This window comes from Schistocerca americana, chromosome 10, assembly GCF_021461395.2.
Source record: "Schistocerca americana isolate TAMUIC-IGC-003095 chromosome 10, iqSchAmer2.1, whole genome shotgun sequence".
Taxonomy (NCBI): domain Eukaryota; kingdom Metazoa; phylum Arthropoda; class Insecta; order Orthoptera; family Acrididae; genus Schistocerca; species Schistocerca americana.
In genome coordinates, this window is record NC_060128.1 from 195,578,192 (window position 1) to 195,599,031 (window position 20,840).

The window sequence follows — 20,840 nt, forward strand, 5'->3', positions numbered from 1 at the left end:
GCGACAAAAGTTTTGGATGAAAATCGGGAGCGGGCCCCCGAGACCCCACTCATACAATGCGCCAGGTCGTGTCATATGCTTTACGCAAGTCTAAAAAGACGGCAACCAGGTGTTGGCGTCTGGAAAAGGCTGTTCGGATGGCAGACTCGAGGGACACAAGATTATCAGTGGTAGAGCGACCCTGGCGGAAGCCTCCCTCACATAGAGCCAGTAGGCCACGTGACTCCAGGACCCATCCCACCCGCCGACACAACATACGTTCCAGCAGCTTACAAAGAACGTTGGTGAGGCTGATGCCGATAGCTATCCACATCAAGCGGCTTTTTACCGGGTTTGAGCACCGAAATGATGGTGCTCTTTCGCCATTGCGATGGAAAGACGCCATCGCACCAGATCCGGCTGAGGATGACGAGGATATGTCGGTTGCAGTCAGATGAAAGAAGTTTAATCATCTGGCTAATGATCCAATCAGACCCAGAAGCTGTCGGTGGTATGTGCAAGGGTACTGAGGAGTTCCCACTCTGTAAATGGGGCGTTATATGATTCACTGTGGCCTGTAGTGAATGAGAGGACTTTCCCTTTCAGCCGCCATTTGGGAGTGCGGAAGGCTGGGGGGTAAATCGACGCAGAAGCTCGAGCAAAGTGCTCGGCAATCGCGTTTGCGTCGGTAGATAATACGCCATTTATGGAAACACTGGGAACACATGTTGGGGTCTGGTACCTGAAAAGACGTTTGATCTTTGTCCAGACTTGGGAAGGTGACGTATTGCACCTAATTGTCGAGATTTCTCTCTCCCAACACTCCTGCTTCCGTCGTTTGATAAGTTGGCGAATGCGGGCACAGAGCCATTTAATGGCCATGAGGTGCTCCAGGAAAGGGTGCCGCTTATGCCGCCGTAGAGCTCGCCGACGCTCCCTAATTGCTTCAGCGACTTCCAGCGACCACCAAGGGACAGCCTGACGCCGGGGGCACCTAAAGAGCGAGGGATCGCGTTTTCTCTCGCTGAAACAATTGTTGTAGTCACCTGCTCAACCGTCACATCGATGTTACCGTGTGGGGAAGTTTCAAAGGTGACAGCAGAGGTGAAAGTTTTCCAATCCTTCTTGTTTAAAGCCCATCTGGGCAGGCGTCCGTGGGCCTGACGCCAGGGCAGTGACAGGAAGATGGGGAAGTGGTCACTACCACACAGGTAGTCATGTGCTCTTCAGTGGAGGGATGGGAGAAGTCCTGGGCTGCAAATTGATAAATCAGTGACCGAGTAATTACCATGAGCCACACTGAAACGTGTGGCGGTCCCAGTATTTAAGAGGCAGAGGTCGAACTGAGACTGTAAAATTTCGACATCTCTGCCTTGGCTGGTAAGCACGGTGCCACCCCTCAAGGGGTTATGGGCGCTAAAATCTCCCGCAAGTAGGAAAGGTTTCCAGAGCTGATCAATTAGTGAAGCTAATACATTCAGGGATACTGCACCATCTGGCGGAAGATATACATTGCAGACAGTTATTTCCTGTGTCGTCCTTAACCTGACAGCCACAGCTTCAAGAGGGGTTTGAAGGGGCACAGGTTCACTACATACTGAGTTCAGGACGTAGACGCAAACTCCTCCTGACACTCGATTATAGTCGCTACAGTTCCTGTAGTATCCCTTATAGCCACGGAGGGCAGATGTTCACATTGCCAGGAACCATGTATTCCGGAGGGCAATGCAGAAAGCAGGTGCAAAGCTTATCAGTTACCGTAGCTCAGCCAGGTGGTGGAAAACACCGCCGCAATTCCATTGGAGAATTATATGATCGTGAGACTCGGAAGGCAGGACACACTCAATGAGGGCAGTGTACGCCTCAGGGTCACCTGCTGCCACCAGTGAGTACCTGTGTGATCAACAGCCATTGTCTGAGGTCCAGTGAGACCTAGGTCCTCAGCGGAGGCCAGAATCTCCACCTCATCCTCAGACACAGAGCTGGTAGGTAGTGGTGGTGTGGGTGTCACCGCAGGGCCTTGGTTCTTTCTTTTATTTAGGTTTCTCTCACTGCTCTTTGGGTTTGTCCAGATGGAAAGGCTTCACTGATTCAGTCCCAGGGACTGAGGAGAACCGTGAAGCCCTAGGACCACCTACCTGTGGTTGCTTCAGCTACTGTCAGTGTCAGCTTTGCGACTGGTAGGAACCTGGGAAGGTAGTTATCCAAGGGATCCCTTCCTGGCACGACGAACCAAAGAAGACTTACGCTTCTCTAGCTGAGAAGAGGGGACTGACGCCCCTGATAGTTGAGGGGGGGGGGGATGTTGCTCCTGAAGTAGGTTGTGCAGGGGCAACAGGGAGGGAAGTGCCCTCCATCATCAAGGGGGCAGGCTGAGTCTGACGGCTCTGAGAGCCAACTGTATGTGGCAGAATGGAAGATGGTTGAACGGTTGTCGTAGCGGCGGCGCAGGTTGTCATCATATGCACAGGATGTAGCCTCTCATATTTTATCTTAGCCTCAGTGTACGTCAGTCAGTTCAGGGTCTTTTATTCCATCATTTTTCTTTTGTTCTGGAGTATCTTGCAGTCTGGTGAGCAAGGCAAATGGTGCTCTCAGCAGTTGTTACAGATGGGAGGCGGGGAGTATTGGGATGTGAAGGACGTGCACAGGTGACGCTGGGAGTAAAGTGGGAGGACATATGGCTGAACTTCCAGCAGTTAAAGCACTGCAAGACCATCACCTTGACCTTCTCGGGTAATGTGTCAACCTCGAAGGCCAAAATGGAGACACCGGTGGCCACCTGATTATCCCTCGGACCCTGGTGGACACGCTGGACGAAATGGACACCTCGCCACTCTAAATTGGTCATCAACGTCAGACTGTAAAAATAAATCCCTGAGAGATATGATACCCTGGACCATATTTAAGCTCTTATGGGGCGTGATGGAAACAAACATCTCCGCGCTTGTCATAGGCTAGTAGTGCCTGTGACTGGGCAGAGGATGCTGTTTTGATGAAGACCGACCCTGACCACATTTTGGACAAGCCCTCCACCTCCCCAAACTTGTCCTCTAAATGCTCCACAAAAAACTGAGGATTCATTGACAAGAAAGATTCCCCATCAGCTCTCACACATACAAAGTAATGGGGTGAATAAGCCTCATTACCGTCCTTAGCCTGGCGTTCCTCCCATGGTGTGGCCGCGGAGGGGGGGGGGGGGGTGATTTGGGGTCGTATTTCTTAGCATTGAAGATAGACCTTGACCGCTTAGAGACTGCTGGCGTTTGACCACCAGCAAGAGATGACGTACTATGCTTCATGGCGTGTCATCTGCCCTGATGCCATCCACTCCAACCAGGTGCCATCCCCACAGACGCCACCCAGCCTCAGCAAAGGCCACCTAGCAGGATGGCCATTGCCAGGAGTCCCGATGCCCAAGGCTGACGGGCATCTACTCCTTGGAATACGTGGGGAGTTAACGGCGCAGGCATCAGCAGAGCAGTTCCTGTGTGGTCAGGGGGCTGCGGACAACAGGGTACATGGTGGCCCCACCACAATGGACTGGCTGCCGTGCTCGATATAGGCACAAACGAGCTGATAAGTCCATTATCGTCGACAGCGCAGAAAGCGATGCTGTACAGAGGACGGAGGAAAACGCACCCAGGAGTGTGGCCTCGCCCAACAGCTGTAGAATGAGCGGAAGTACAGATACACGTCGACGAAGGATGCGAGACGTCTCAGCGCATGATGGACACTAGGCACAATGCAAGGCGCCCTTCCCCAATTGGCTCGCTCTTCAGGAAAAGTTTGACAAATGGAGGTCAAACCCTACAGGGGTCCATCACATAAAGGCGAAAATCTGTGAGACTCCTTTTAGTCGCCTCTTACGGCAGGCAGTGTACCTCAGGCCTATTCTAACCCCTGGACCCGTAGGGGGGGATCCAAACTTGTGCTCAGTCTGCTATGACATCGATGTTGACATGACATTAAATGCTGATCTTCCTTCCTTTTCAACTATGCTGCACACAGCTTATTTTTCTGAAGAGGCGAGAGAGAAGGGGCAACTACCGAGCTTGGTGGTAATCCTTCAAGTAATTCATCACTGGCGGAAGCACGACCACTACCAGATTCAGCAAACCGACTGTAAACAGTCGCTTCTGAAGCCCATCGATCACTAAAAGCCGAAAGATGCGATTTGAGACTTTTTTGAGTTAGAACTTTACGTAAATCATAAAAAAATCATCCAACAAAAAGAGCGACGTTAAAATTGCATTTTTTCTCACCACACTTACGAGGAGGACACTGCGAGTGCCTTAATCCTATTACCCAGAAACTTCGCTCAGTGAAAGAGGAGCGAAAATAAATCGGACACCTGTCTTGGCTTGTCCGTAGATATTCGACGTAATTTGGATGTCTTGTAGCCCAGCTGCTGGCACAGTGGCCGACTCGTGGCCTTTTATTTTTTTCGCTCCGTGTTCGAGATCCGATTACTCTTTTTATTTATTTTAAGCTATTTTATTTTCATTTATCTACAATGTTCGTAGAAGGTTGCTACACGAATGTTTCTTATCAAGTTAGGTGCTACAAGGGCTGTTAACTGTGAAACTACGAACGGGTTGCAGAGTAATTTTAAGTGACATACATTTAGTATATATGTGCGGATGCTATTTTAAGGGCTTACAACCTTTTTGAATATTCTTGTATGTCGTCGTAGTCTCATCATCGTCATCTATTATTATTATTAATTATTATTATATAATTTTCATATTAATTGTTATATTTCATTCTTATGTATATTCTTCAGGAAGATTTGGTCCATTCCGTTGGATGATACTGATAGTAGAAGCATTCAAATCTTAGAAATTCCGATCATCATGAGTATCGCGGAAACGCAGGTTGCCACAGTGATATTCGTTCGTATGAATCTCACTCGGGAAAGAAACGTCGTTAATATTGCTGAAGATTCCACGCGTTCAAAAAAAGGTTCAAATGGCTCTAAGCACTATAAGACTTAACATCTGAGGTCATCAGTCCCCTAGAGCTTAGAACTACTTAAACCTAACTAAAATAAGGACACCACACATATCCATGCCCGAGGCAGGATTCGAACCTGCGACCGTAGCAGCAGCACGGTTCCGGACTGAAGCGCCTAGAACCGCTCGACCACAGCGGCCGGCACGCGTTGACAATTTCGGCGCAAACCACGCATTATGGATCACTTTACCGAAAAGTGGTGGTTGCAGTTATTATGACTCAAGATAGTTTACAGGAATTTCACCAAAAACAGTTTGACATAATTCTCACCGTAAAGACATGCCTAGTTGCAGACGGGCACAATTGAAAGACGCATAAATCGTTTGGCCACGGCGTTTATCAGTGGCACACACACAGGGCTCTTTTGAGACAGAAACGCGGCTGTGTGTAGCAGACGTTCGGCAGCGCAGTGCTAGCCGACCGCTAGCCGCCACGCACGGCCATGTCGGCAGTTTCTTTGCTGCGCTGCAGCCGGTACGACAAGCCGTTTCTCACGCAGCTCTACGTAAACAGCTGGCCAGCTGCAGGTCCGAGCCACATCAGGGGATCAGACTGCGGCAGCACGTCCAGGATTACGACTCCGTGGCGGCCCGGCTGCCTTTCTTCCCAGCAGAGGCCGCGTTGACTGGCAATACACACGCACGCGCGCGCTAACACACACAAACACGGGTAACAACTTAATTGTAGCCATATATGAAGTGTTGACAGGCATTACGACAATACCAGGGATAGAGTACAGGGAGTGAAAAGTTACGGGCAACTTGCACAGAACGCAGTTCCAATTAGGGAAGAACGTGAAAGCGCGGCAGCAATCGAGAAGACTGGTAAGAAAAGTCTGCAGTGCCTCACCCATGTTGTTCGAATCTGTACAGTGAGGAGACCGAAACGGAGACCAAAGACAAATTTCGAAAGGCAATTGAAGTTCAGAGACGTAGGAAAATAATACGGTAATGTATCCACCAAGAAACTGTGGGGAAAGTTGAAAGAAATGGAGTTGGACCAAAGATTGCTAGAGGCTGTTACGAAATTGTATCAGAATAACACAGAGACAGAGATGAAGTCGAACGGGCAATTGAAAAGGTGAAAAATAGGATGGCAGTTGGCCCAGATCAGATCCCCTTTGAGGTATGGAAGTGTCTCGGTAGAAAGGGAATTGAGCTCCTTTGGGGTTTAATCAAGAAGATTTGGCGACAGGAGGACATGCCACACGAGTGGAGAACTAGTGTACTGATCCCAATATTTAAGGGGAAAGGTGATGTGCCAGACTGCAGTAACTATAGAGGTATTAAACTGATGGCACACACAATGAAAATTTGGGAAAGAGTTATAAAAGCAAGATTACGGAAGGAGACTGTGGTGTGTGAAGAACAGTTTGGGTTTCATGCCTGGAAGAGGAAAGACTGATGCAATACATGCTTTAAGGCGGATAGTGGAGAGAAACGGGGAGCTACAAGCCGATCTACATATGGCTTTAATTGATTTGGAGAAAGCATATGACAGAGTCCCAAGGGACGAAATACGGAAAAGCATGAGAGAGCAGTATGTGCCAGAGAAGTATGTGAGGTTAGTGAAGGAAATGTACAGAGGAGCAATGACACAGGTGAGAAGTAGTGTGGGCATGACAAAGGACTTTACAGTAAAAGCAGGGTTACATCAAGGGTCTGCGCTTAGTCCCTACCTCTTTGACCTGATTATGGATGTGCTGGTGAAAGATGTGAAGAAGGAAGCGCCGAGGACTATGATGTTTGCGGATGATGATGTTCTTTGTGAGCAGACCATCGACAGACTTGAGGAAAAGCTGGAGGACTGGAGGAAGGCACCAAAAGAAAGAGACATGAAAATTAGCAGGACAAAGTCAGAATATTTAGCACTGAAGGATGTGCAGATGAGGTCTTGCAAGATCCAGGATGATGAGCTGAAATCGGTCTGCAAGTTTAAATACCTGGGGTCGTACATACAGAGGGACGGAGGACTGGAAAGCGAGATACAGCACCGAATAAATTGCGGTTGGAACAACTGGAGGAAAATGAGTGGAGTGTTGTGTGACAATAAGGCGAGCACTGGGTTGAAAGGGAAAGTGTAAAAGTCGGTGGTGAGGCCCGCTATGATATACGGGGCAGAGACGTGGCCAATCCCAGTAGCCCAGTAAAGGAAGATGGAAGTGGCGGAAATGAGGATGCTGAGGTGGATGTGTGGGGTAACAAGGAAGGACAGGATTAGAAATGAATTTGTTAGAGGAGCTCTGAAAGTGGGACCCAAGGGGAAAAAGATACAAGAGAACATACTAAGGTGGTACGGACACTTCCAGAGAAAAGGGGAAGAGTATATCGGAAACAGAGTTGAAGATATAAAGATTGAAGGAGCGAGAAGGAGAGGAAGACCGGAGATGAGGTGGAAGGATAAGATATCCGGGGACCGAAAGGATGGAAGAAGGAAGAGGCAATGGATAGAGAACTACGGAGGAGAAGGATCCAGAAGAGCAACGCCGACCCTAAGTGACGTGGGACAAGGAGACAATAAAGAAGAAGAACACTGAGGATCGGAAGTGGTTGGACAGAAGAATTCGGTGTGAGCAAGTGTCCGAGGCAGGGGTGCAGGCTGTGTAAGCTGTATGTAGCAGCGATCCGTCAGACTTTTTTCCAGGCTACGAGAATGACAATACAAAACAGCGAGATATTCACCTGTATTTTGCAGGTGACCGTACTGTAGTACCAGAAGATGAAGATGATTTGACCTGCCCTGAAATCAATATGAAGTATGTGACTAGTCGGCCTCTGGGAAGGAAGCAGAAAATAATTTTGACGTAGATGGAAAAGTAATTGCAACTGAACTCCGGAAACGCTCCTAAAAGCCAAGATCGCTAGTAAAGTGTTCATTTAGACGACTGGATCTGCAAGCACAGAACCACATTCCCCAGGGTAATAACGTTACAAAAGGTGTAACCGAATACATTTGACACGTCCACACACACATGTCGAAAAGTTACACACTTTTAACATTACAATTCATGCAATCTCCGCTTGTATCGTGCAGTATTATAAATGCTTGTGTAAATATCGTGGAACACGTAGGATGCCGGCGTGTCCTAATTGAAATAGCAGTGTATACAGAACATAAGATTAATGCGCCGGCTGCCTGTCTTCATCCTCACACGACGGCTGAATACAGACTATGTCAACCACACAGGACACACATCGTAAGCCCACCACATGGCACTACAGTACTACAAATTGCAATTTGGTTTGAAGTAAGGCAAGGCACAAATGTACGATACTAAGAACTGTTAACGTATTAATCAAAACAGTTGTATAATAGTAATTTATTAAAATAATAATTAAAAAAGCCTTTCGACTTAGACGTCACACTTTACCGACGCCCAGTACAACCAGGGACTTCAGTAGTATTGACCAGACAATTTTATAAAATTAATCTTATATTAAAGAGAACTCTTTAAACAGTCTTCATACCATAAAACTGGAACATCCAACCATTCCGTGATGCAATACAGTAAGCAGTCGATTACTTTCTTATACTTTTACATCGAGAGACACAATCTTATTCGCAAGGTTTTATGTGCAACTCAACATTCAGAGCAAATTACATTAAGTGCTCAAAATCCATTCATGGTGGCATTATGTACTTGTGGAGTATTTTGAAACATAATTATAATTTAAATCTGATATCTAACTACACTTTACTGTGTTCTTCGATGTCTAGGTTAATGTTTATCTTGGCCTAGACTTTGATAAATACATTAACTATTTATATTAACATCACGGATACAGCGGACATTGTAGTAAGTTAATAAGGTCATTTAAGTAAAATATCCCGTGCAATGCACATTAATTCCGCTACATTTAAGATTTGCTACCCACGTCTAGGTATATCATAATGTGTCGCTCGATGTATAGGTCACTCATAATTGTTTTTGGATGAACATCGAGTGTTTTTTTAAAAAAACAGTATTTTATTACATCATAGTTGCGTTATCAACATAAATAAAGAAATTGCACTACACAACTTTTAGCTCGATGTCTAGGTATTGCTAACAGTTCATCCCAGTTCTGATGCCATTATTTCTGGTATTCTAAAGTAATTACACTGTTGTTCCATTGCACGACACGGTGGCATTGCAGGGAAATTATTCTGGGTCGTGTTGTTATGTTTAGGGGTGCAGCAGGTGCCGACTTCTCGCTTATGGACAGCAATGTCCAGCTTCACAGGATCGCTGATGTATTGGACATACTGGAAAGTGAAGACATTGAGCATGGAATGAACTGAGACCATGAGGATAAAATCAGAGAGATTAGAGCCCACACAGAGGCATTCCGACAACCCTTCTTTCCACGAACAATACAAGACTGGAATAGAAGGGAGAACCGATAGAGGTACTCAAGGTACCCTCCGCCACACACCGTCAGGTGGCTTGCGGAGTATGGACGTAGATGTAGAACTTCGTACTCCTTGAACCTTAACCCTGTACAGCATGCCTGGGATGCTCTTGGGCAGAAGTTTTTCCCCATAAAGTTCCCCTCCCTGAACTATGCAAAAACGGAAAACTGCTTTGAGAGAGGAGTGGGACAAAATCCCCCAAGGATTTCTCAGCAGTTTGGTGGCCAGAATGAACAACAGGTGCGAAATGTTCATTAGTGCCTGAGGAGAGCATATCCTTACTGGGAGTCTGATATCGACCTTTGTTTTGATTGACCTGTGTCAAACATGAACGTTATTTATGTTTGTTATCACGCTTTCGGATGTCGTGAAATCTGTACCATTTTTCGTTTTAAGTACACCACTCCATCTCTATTATGTATATACGGCGTTTCATGTTGTTCGTGCCGGCCGGGGTGGCCCATCGGTTCTAGGCGCTTCAGTCTGGAACCGCGCGACCGCTACGGTCGCAGGTTCGAATCCTGCCTCGGGCATGGATGTGTGTGATGTCCTTAGGTTCGTTAGGTTTAAGTAGAGGACTGATGACCTCAGATTTTAAGTCCCATAGTGCTCAGAGCCATTTGAACAATGTTGTCCGTTGAAACTTCCCTCGGGACCTCCCGAGTTCGAGTCTCGGTCGGGCACACAGTTTTAATCTGCCAGGAAATTTCATATCAGCGCACACTCCGCTGCAGAGTGAAAATCTCATTCTGGAAATGTTGTCCGTTATTGGCTGTTGTAATTAATACACAACTATGCCTCTGTTCACTACCAATTGTCTGTCAGTGTATTGTCTCATTTGTTAACACATTTCCCACAGAAGCGCCCGATTTCATTGGACTACATGTCATTACCTTGTTTTAATGTTGTTGATATTCACCTTATTATCTATTTTCAAGACACTGTCCATTTCGTTCAACTGCTGTTCCAAGCCCTTGCCGTGTCTGAAAGAATTAGTGTCATCGACAAATCTCAACGGTTTTATTTCTTCTCCTTCAATGTTAATGTCTCGTTTAGATCCTTTACTCCTTGCTCAATTCCTACTATCGGTAAATAATGTAGCTTTCGAATGAACAACGATGTATCTCGCCTCGACAGCGTCCACCTGCAGTTCACCGTTGGTAGACTGACATCAACATCTATACTCCGCACGCCATCTGACGGTATGTGGCGGGGGGGGGGGGGGGGGGGGGGGGTACCTTGAGTACCTCTATCGGTTCTCCCTTCTATTCCAGTCTCGTATTGTTCGTGGGAAGAAAGAGTGTCAGTATGCCTCTGTGGGGGCTCTAATAACTCTGATTTTATCCTCACGGTCTCTTCGCGAGATATACGTAGGAGGCAGCAATATACTGCTTGACTCCTCGGTGAACGTATGTTCTCAAAACTTCAACAAAAGCCCGTACCGAGCTACTGAGCGTCTCTCCTGCAGAGTCTTCCACTGGAGTTTATCTATCATCTCCGTAACGCTTTCGCGATTACTAAATGATCCTGTAACGAAGCGCGCTGCTCTCCGTTGGGTCTTCTCTGTCTCTTCTATCAACCCTATCTGGTACGGATCCCACACCAGTGAGCAGTACTCAAGCAGTGTACTGTAGCCTACCTCCTTTGTTTTCGGATTGCATGTCCTCAGTGGACTCTGTATGACGTCTGGGCACTACCACTTCACTTGAAATTCTACACTTTTTCGCTTACTGGTAGCTTTGTTTTGATAACATTAAGTCTCGGCACCCGTGATGATTATTGCTCAGGAAAGAATTGTCCGCGTTTTGAATTTGAACCAAGTCGTGGCAGGCGAGAATAGGCATTTTTTGTCTGGGAGCAAACTTTTCATACAATTTTCTCTTATTCGAAACAACCTGGCGATTGTGTGGAACACTCTATATAGAGATGTTGCTGCACTGCGGTTTGTGACCCACAACGTTGACACGCTATGCCTGCAGGTCACGGACTTAACACTGCCTGTTCACAACTGACTGGTCGAATGCACAGCTGCTGTTTACAGTTGTTTGCTGACGCTGCCAGCGCAATTACTGCGCTAACGTCGCTTATAAACCACGAATAGAAGCGGGTCTCTGAGCTACTTGGACGGACGGCGTGATTCCGGCTAGCGGCCTTCCGCGTGCTCTGTAAAGTTGCCAACAAGAGGACAATAGCTCGCTTGCCACATCCCCCCACTGTGTGAGAAGGCGTCCCTTTATAAACGGCAGCCACTCTGTCAGATTTTGATCGCGAGAGCCCGGAATAATTAGCGCAGCTGCCGTGTGGGCCGAAAGGAACCCGTGGCGCCAGAAGTCGGGCGGATGGCCACTATAGACCCTCTCACCTCGCTCTCACCTCTCTAACAACTCCTGCTACTGACGGAGGGCTTTCAGCCCGCGTTAAGGCCTCGGCGGCGTCACGGGCTACACCGCTGCTTCACGGTGACTTCCGTCTCGGCAACTCGCCACTAAACACATGGGTGACAAGTAAAAGGATGTATTTCAAAACGATTCATCACCATATCCATTAGGTTGCCGCGTAAGTTCGTAGCGTTTTTCCATAAGTTTTACAAACAAAACAGATATACGCAACAGAGATTTTATTCATCAGTAGTATAGTTTCCTTCACCATTTCAACAGTCTGCAACGACTGTAGAAATCACGTGATTTTGATGCGAAGAACTCGTCGAGCCATGTTCGGAGCGCATTTTCATCCGGAGAGCAAGTTCCTTGAAGGTTTTTCAGTGGAGAGGTGATAATCTGGGGGCGCCAGATCTGGCGAATAGGGTGGGTACGCACTGACTTCCAACCCAACTCCTGTACAGGGTTTTTTGCCAGTTTAGCAGAATGTGGCCGGGCGTTATCGTGGAATAGCATGGAGTAGCGGAATATTCCTGGAGGTTGTCTCGGATTCCGCCTGCAAGACGTCTCAGCTGCTGTCAATGAACGCTAGCAGTGGCGGTCACGCCTGGGGAAGGCAATTCGAAGTAAACCACACCATCGCCGTTCCACCCGATGCGTATCATCAACTTTTATGGATCCACGCAGCTCTTTGTACGGGAAGTTACTACTTTGTTTGGGCTCAACCATTCCTTTCTTTGTCTTTTATTAGTAGAGACACAGCATTTCTCGTCGCCAGTAACGACACAGGATAGGAATGTTCGGTATTGTTCACGAGCCAATTGATGGCGAGCAAGCAGAGATGCACATTTGGCGATCTGCTGATTTTTGTGGTTTTGGTTTAAAATATGCAGTACCCATACAGCAGATTTCTGAGTCTTCCCCACCGCGTGCAAATGTCGCACTATGGCGGAAGGATCGCAGTTCATCACATTTGCCAGTTGTCCAGTACAATGACGTGCTCATGACCGATTAATGCGTCTAAACTATCTTCATAAAACCCTCGAGGTCTTCCTGACCGTGGAGACACACTGATATCAACACGAGGATGTCTAATTGAGTCGGTTATTATGAAAAGGTGATAAAAGTTCATAAAACATGATTTTGAGATATTCAAAGAAAACTGTTTTATGCCTCAATTGTGGAAGATATGAAGTACTTGGACATTTATACTCTGGTGTACCTGGAAACCATTCAATCTACAAATCATCAATTTTTATTTTCAGATTCTTCAAATTGATTTTTTTAATCTTGGACTTATGATCTTTTTGAACCAAATTAAAATAAAGAAAGTACATCTATAGAATTTTTAGAATTTATTAATAAATACAAATTACAAAAAGTATTTTAACATAATCATTACGGATAAGCATTGTTGCAACATTTTCTGTAGGTCTCATACATTTTCATCTTCTTCAGCTGTTGTAGGCCAAGTGAATAAAACAATACAAAAGTTTTTGTGCTCCTCTGGGATGTACTGTTCCAGTTTTTTCACATCGTTTATCTTAACGTAGTTTATAGGACATTTCACTCCGTGTGCTAAGGGTTTTGGGAGCCTGATATTTGCTAGGGGCTTTAAAAGTCTGAAAGAGTTTTGAGTCAGTCCATCAATGAATGATCGAGCTAATAATACCCCTGGATTGTGGCTGTCATACTCAAACATACTGTACTGCGGAACACTGACGTTAACTTTCATTGAACTGTCTTTTCCCATTGGTTCTAAACTCTGGGAATTGCGTTTAAAAAGATCTGGCCACCAGTGCTTACAGTTCTTAACAATGTTGTTATCCTCAAGGCAGTTGACAATGAATGACTTCTTTTTATTGGCAGAATGAAGAATAAGTTCAATATATTCTTTCACAGTGTAAACTCTATCAGTTTGTCGTAACTTTCTTCTTATATCCCCAAACACATCACAAGGTAGGAAAGAGTGCCCCCGGATAGGAAAACACTGAACATTTTTTTCAGACATACGAGTTGCAGGAATGTTTTGTCTTTTGTAGGTAATGTACGATTCTCCTTGTAATGTAGCCTTCTTTATTAGGTGTTTGTATTTATCATAATGCCGTACAGCTTTCGTCTTGTTATGGCTGTTGCCTTCATCATTTGAGTCCATGCTCTCTTTTCTGATTAAGTTGCCACTACTAATGAAAGATTAGACAACAATCACACAATATTTGTTTTACAATGTGGTGCCAACTATAGATCATGAAATCGGTACGGGTAAAACTTGATTGTTGTTAATGTAGGGCATAAACTGCAGGCCACTTCCGGTGATTTAAAAAATATTAAACAAAACTAATGAGAAGATGTAGCATGAAAACGTCGTAAGCCCTGGACTCATGACATTTTCATACGAACTACAAATTTTGGCAACAATTTTCTTGGCTTTAAAGGCAGAAACTCATAACGTTCTCAACACAGATACATGAGTCTACAGATGGAGAATGCAAAAGTACAGAAGTCTGAATTTGTGAAAAATTGGACTCGTGACCTTTTCATAGTAACTGATTCAATTAAACACCCTCCAGCCGACTAGTTTCCGACCTTATTTTATTTGGCAACCAGTTTCAGTATTTTACTACGCCGTCTTCAGGCCCCTGACCGGCGTGTAGGAATAATGTACCTCCGTTGTGATCGAAACGGGGGCCAGCAATACTGCTGTTAGTAGGTATTAGCTACAGTCATGACTTCAACCACCACCTGCCGAGTAGGCCAATATGAGAGCAGAGTGGGAGCAGTGTTGGCGTTAGAGAAGCAATAGCGAGATAGCGGCAGCAGTGTAATGAATCTGTCAGGACAGCTGAGTGACTTGGAGCGCGACCTGGCCACGGGGTGTCACCCGAGTAACAAATCCATTTGAACCCTACTGAAGCTGACCAATCCGACTGTCAGTGATAGGACTGTGGAGTTGAGACGCGAAGGAACAGCCACAGCTGGTCCAAGACAGAGCGACACCTAACGTACTGACGGACAGACACCGCCGATCACTGCGGAGAGTGACTGTAAAGAAACCAGTGGAAGGAATCAGAAGTGGGTTCCAAAGTGCTGTCAGCAATCCAGCTAATACAGTGACTGTGCGTAGGGAGTTAAAAAGAATTGGGGGGGGGGGGGTCACGGTCGAGCATACCGTCCTAAGTCGCACATTTCTGTAATTAATGAAACATACTAGGTTGTGTAAAGAAAAATGCCACTGGACAGTGAACAACTTTAATCGAATGATGTGGGGTGATGAATCACGCTGTGGCACTCCGCTGGAATGGTTAGGGTTTGGCGAATGCCTGTAGATCGTCACCTGCCCTCGTGTGTAGGAGGAGATGGGGTCACGGTGTGGGTGTGGGGGGTGTTTTTCGTGGTCGGGCTGCGTACCCCCAACTGCGCTCCGTGCCGAGGGGCGAGGGGTGTGAACACGTTCTACAGCGCTGTGTAGACCAACAGTTCGGAAACTGTTTCGATCAGCATGACAACGCACCCTGTCAAAGCTGCATCCGTGAGGCAATCGTATGTGGACGACAACGTTCCTGAAGTGGGCAGACCTGCCCAGAGTCCCAAACTGAACCCAATGGCAAACCTTTGGGGTGAGTTGGGACGTCAACTTGGCTCAGTTCTCGAGGCAGTATGTGTAGCACCTCCTCCACAGATACCCACACACCACATTGGTAATGTCTCCAGCATAGCTCAAGCCATCGAAGGAGAAGGTTGTACGCATCCTGTATTAATGTTTACTAATGGGCGAAAAACGGTAAAACCTGTAGAGCAAGACAGAGACTGGTACACGTCCATCAAATGTGCGAGGACGTAGGATGCAAGTCCTACTCCGAGATGGAGAGGTTAGGACAGGAGAGGAGTTCTTGGTGGGCAGCACCAAATCAGTCACAAACCTGATGACTCAAAAAAAGGTGGTGACGGATTCTTTTGATCAGTAAGCATATAGACTTTTTTCAGATTTTTGCTTACTCATAAAAACTAAAAGTGCACCCTGGTGCCAATGGTACGTTGCCGGTTCATGTGGTTTCATCCAGTGATCTTTACGGTGCACCTGGTTAGCAGGGATGGAGGATGTACAGAGCGTTCCACAATTCCTATTACAGGTTCGTAAAGGTTGTGGAGGGGACTTAGTACCAGGGTTGACCAGAAAATAATGGACTGTACTTTTTTCTTCAGCTGAAAACAATTCTAGGAATGCGAAACGTTACGCATGTATTATTTGACGTCTCCTAAGTGAGCGCGCCAAGTTTCCGTCACTTCCGACAGATAGCGTAGCTGCAGAAGTTTCAAAATGGCCTCTGTAGGTGATGTACGTTACAAGCAATGTGCCGTCATTGAATTTCTCACTGTGGAGAATATTCACAAACGCTTGTGCAAAGTCTATGGACCATCTGCTGTCGACAGAGGTACAGCGAGGCAGATGGGCGGAGCTCCACGATTAGCAGCGGTCGGGCAGACCATCGAAGGCTGTCACACCTGACCCAGCCCAGCCCCCCTCGGACTTCCACTTGTTTGAGCATTAAAGCATGCCATTCGTGGAAGACATTTTGAGAACGATGAGGTGGTGATTCACACAGTGAAGCACTGGCTCCGCCAAGAGGACAAAGATTTTTACAGACAGGGCATACACACCGTTGTTTCGAGCTCGAGGAAGGCCATAGAATGGGATGCAGAATACGTGGAAAAATAAGGTGTATAGATGAAACGCCATTCTTTCGTGTGTATAATTCTCAAACCGTTCAATAAGGAATTGTTGACGAAAAAAATGCGGTGCATTACTTTCTGGACAATCCGCGAAGATAAATTTTGGACAAGGAAGCCTTGTCCGAGAGCGTACCGTTTGAATATAAGATGAATTTGGAGATGGGATCACTTTCAAACCTAGCGCATCACGGTACCTTGTGATCTATTAAATGCACTATTTATAATATCGATGCACCGAAATGAACTGATTTATTGTTTAAGTTTCGATAACGCTGCAGCTATGTTTCTTTTTTTAATTCCATGAATCGAATGTGTGAACATGGGATGTTATTTATTTCGTTCTCTTAAACCACTACCATCACCTAAGATGGAGGCGCCACACAGAGATTTTTTTTATCATCATTTAGTTGGCCTTTGGTAGCTAACACCCATTTACCCATCTAAACGATAAGTAACTGCCATACGATGCAAAACACAAGATGATGACATAACGTGCTTGCACATAGATAGAAATCTAGCAACGGGCTTCATAAGCCTGCTGCTGATTGAGTCCCACGTAAGATATTTTACAGTAGGTTTGAGTAATGTAAAAGAAATTATGGAAGAACAATATAACATTAACTATTAACGATGGTGTTTTGACACAGTCCATCCATATTATAAAAATGGATGCATGTATGTAAGTTCACATCTGCTCCTACACCAATGGACCAAACTATGTCATACTTGGTACACGTGTCACTGACTGTTTGAAAGTTATCGCTACAAGGGTAAAAGCCACCTACCTATCAGAGTAGTAGGGGTGGGGGTGAAAAAACAGTTTAGTGCACGACGCGCGAATAGCCATGCAACATTTGAGGCTCTGAGCACTATGGGACTTAACATCTGTGGTCATCAGTCCCCTAGAACTTACAACTACTTAAACCTAACTAACCTAAGGACATCACACACATCCATGCCCGAGGCAGGATTCGAACCTGCGACCGTAGCAGTCGCGCGGTTCCGGACTGAGCGCCTAGAACCGCTAGACCACCGCGGCCGGCGCAGCATTTGAGAATGAGAACACTTACTGGCTTGGAACAAACTATACACAATTTCAAACTTTTAAGAACCGTTTCCTCACTGATAACCCCGCAAAAATGACAAAAGAAAAAAAATATCGCTTGCTGCATTTTACTTGTTCATGCAATAATACTTCGCTTTCCTACTTTTTTACTCATGACTCTATTCGTAACACACTTTGCAGACAGTAGGCCTGTCCACATATACCACAGAATGAATCTGCAAAATTGTGTCACTGACGACACATCGTTCAGGAAGTATGACGCCAAAAACAATGAGACGCGTAAAAAACCTGCTGCATCAAACATGACGTTTTAATTTATTACTTCATTACTATTAACTCTATTCACAACAAATTTCGGAGACAGTAGCAACATATAATACTGTATCTACCTGCAAAATTATATTCATTATACACCATATAGTTTAGGAGACACGTCAGAAACACTAAGCTGCGTGGTTATGAATCTGCAGGGTCACATTCACTAGAAACACGGAAAACCTAAATCAGGATGGCCGGACGCGGGATTGAACCGTCGTCCTACCGAATGCGAGTCCAATGTCTAACCACTGCGCCACCTCGCTCGGTCCTGTTGGGGCGAGTGAGACAACGTGGAGAGAGAACGGAGGGGGGAGAAGAAGAGGGACAAATAGCGAAGGGAAAAGAGCAGGTGGACGGAGACAGAGGGAGGAAGAGATAGGCAGAGAGATGGGGGAGGACATATGCAGAGAAAAGGAAGAGGATGAGATAGACGGAGAGGTGGCGAAGGGAGAGATGGACAGAGCGAGGGGGAGGGGGGGGGAGGAGGAGGAGGTGGAATAGATTAGATTACATTTACTTTCATTCCAATTGATCCGTAATGAGGAGGTCCTGCAGGATGTAGGACATGTCAGAAAAACAACAATACATGACAAATATTTACAACTAAAACAAATAAGCTAATGTACCATTCCACAGGTCCCAAGTGGAATGATCGTCATTTTTTAATGAACACTATATGAAAGAGTCATTTTACAAATACTAATGCACTGAATTTAAAATTAAAATGTTTATTTATTTGCAATACAACTACTATAATACTTATTTGCAATACGCACATTATTGCACTGAAATTGTGCAAAAGTTATATTGTACTTATTATATATCAATTGGTTCTACTGCGAAATTTATCAATGGAGGAGTTGGCCGCCAATAAATCCTTTAGGCTTCCCTTAAACTGAAATTCATTGGTTGTTAAGCTTTTTATGGCTCCTGGCAAGTTATTGAAAATGTGTGTTCCTGAATAATGCACACCTTTTTGTACAAGACTAAGTGACTTTAAATCCTTGTGAAGATTATGCTTCTGCAGGATATTCTTGAGTTCACACCACATGTAACTCTTACTGCACGTTTTTGTGGCCGGAAAACTTTAGCTTGGCTTGATGAATTACCCCAAAAAATAATCCCATATGACATTATGGAATGAAAGTAAGCATAGTATGCCAGCTTTTTCATTTTTATGTCCCCTATGTCTGACACAATTCGCATTGCAAATAGAGATTTGTTAAGACGCTTCAGCAGTTCTGTGGTGTGCTCCTCCCAGTTGAATTAATAGTAGATTGGAGGAGAGACATGCCCGGGCCACGCCACGTACTCAGGCAGTTATTGATAAAGATACAAAAACATAAATGTTCAGTGCCTAAATTGAAATAGCTATGCATGCAAAATACATAACATGAATCGATGGTTAACAGAGTTCCTAGAGCCGTGTTTCTTCTACAAAGGTATTTTGACATCTCGTAAGAACTTAAGAAAGCTCTTTATTATATGCGCGGTTACTCAATGCCTCTCCCCATTTTGCGCATGCGATGAGAATATGCTTGTCACACGTTCTGTAGTGATAGTACAGTCACAGAACGGGGCTGGAGTAGTCCCAGTGTGGTGGCTGAGCACCGGAAAACTTCCGTGGTCGAATAGCACACGGCCGACAGTGAATATCAGCCATGTGGGTAAGCGAACGTCGCGAGACCAGGGCCAGCGTGCGATAACAGGCTCTGATCAGAAGGCCATAGTGTCTTCCCTCGAAGAACTGAGACGCGTTACGAATGATGCTGCAGTGATATTTGACTCACAGGAATTTACCACGTGCCTTTGGATTTCACACTGCGTCCACTGCCAAATGATTGGCGAGATCAGTTTGCTCGTCTTTTAAATCCACTTGTTGTGCCTTAGACACTGTGAAAGCGACGTAGAGCTGGATAGAAGCAAGACGTTGGAAAGCTGAAGGGAGCTGACATTTTGAGGCGTCTAGCACAGCGACAGCTTCCGCAGGAAAAGCCGAAGTTTCCTTCGATAATTGAAACATTTTTCAGATTTCTACTTGCGGTCGGAGAAAAGCACATTGCACATGTTCTCCCTCTTTTAATTTGCGGCCATACGTGCAAAGTGGCCGACCACTTCTGGTATACTGACTGGTCCCTCGCAATGCCACCGCCGGTGTTGACGACAGTGCAGTCAACACGGCTAGTCCTTTGTTTGCTGGCGGGACTAGCGACTCCCGGCAAATTCTGTGTGGAGTTACGTGACCCAGCATCCCGTTACAGCTGTAGGTCCCGTTCCATACAGTCTGTGTGCTTCGAACGCTAGAGGGTAGTCCAGCCCGAAAGCCTTTCGGAAGCTTGTAAGTTAGCCCGGAGAATGTCCGGGCGCAGTGGCCACGCGGTTCTAGGCGCTACAGTCTGGAACCGCGCGACCGCTACGGTCGCAGGTTCGAATCCTGCCTCGGGCATGGATGTGTGTGATGTCCTTAGGTTAGTTACGTTTAAGTAGTTCTAAGTTCTCGGGGACTGATGACCAAAGAAGTCAAGTCCCATAGTGCTCAGAGCCATTTGAACCATTTAGCCCGGAGTGTGAACAGCTTCATTGCAAATAGCTGCTTAGTGTGTGAAAGAACGCTGCAAAGTTACGTAAATATAAACAAGATTTATATATGAACTGAGGTGAGTGATGATATTTATTTAGTTACCCTTACACATACTATGCTAAGTTGGACAAAATATCGATGCAGTACCCTCTGCCACATTCAATAATAACGTAAAATGTGACTGGAACTCAGCTGTCCAGTCGGGTCTGGGGCAGTGACGTCACAAACTGAGGCGACATTCACGTTTAATTGCTTTGCTTTTGTGTTTACAGCTTTCTCTGCTTTCAGGAGCTTTTGTAAATAAGGACAATATGTCATTTCGTCTTGTAAAAACAATAGAAATAACACGTGACCTGTAAAACGCTAGTGAACTTGGTAA

The 20,840-nt window shown here is 45.7% G+C and overlaps 1 protein-coding gene across 1 annotated transcript in view; it reads right to left on the reverse strand.

The window, feature by feature from the left end:
- LOC124552385 (angiotensin-converting enzyme-related protein-like) overlaps window positions 1-20,840 on the reverse strand; it is a 189,493-nt gene that overhangs the window by 131,420 nt on the left and 37,233 nt on the right. Inside the window, exon 3 of the mRNA XM_047126648.1 lies at window positions 7,677-7,734. Within this exon, the coding sequence (XP_046982604.1) occupies window positions 7,677-7,734 (58 nt within the window). The remainder of the gene's footprint in view (window positions 1-7,676; window positions 7,735-20,840) is intronic.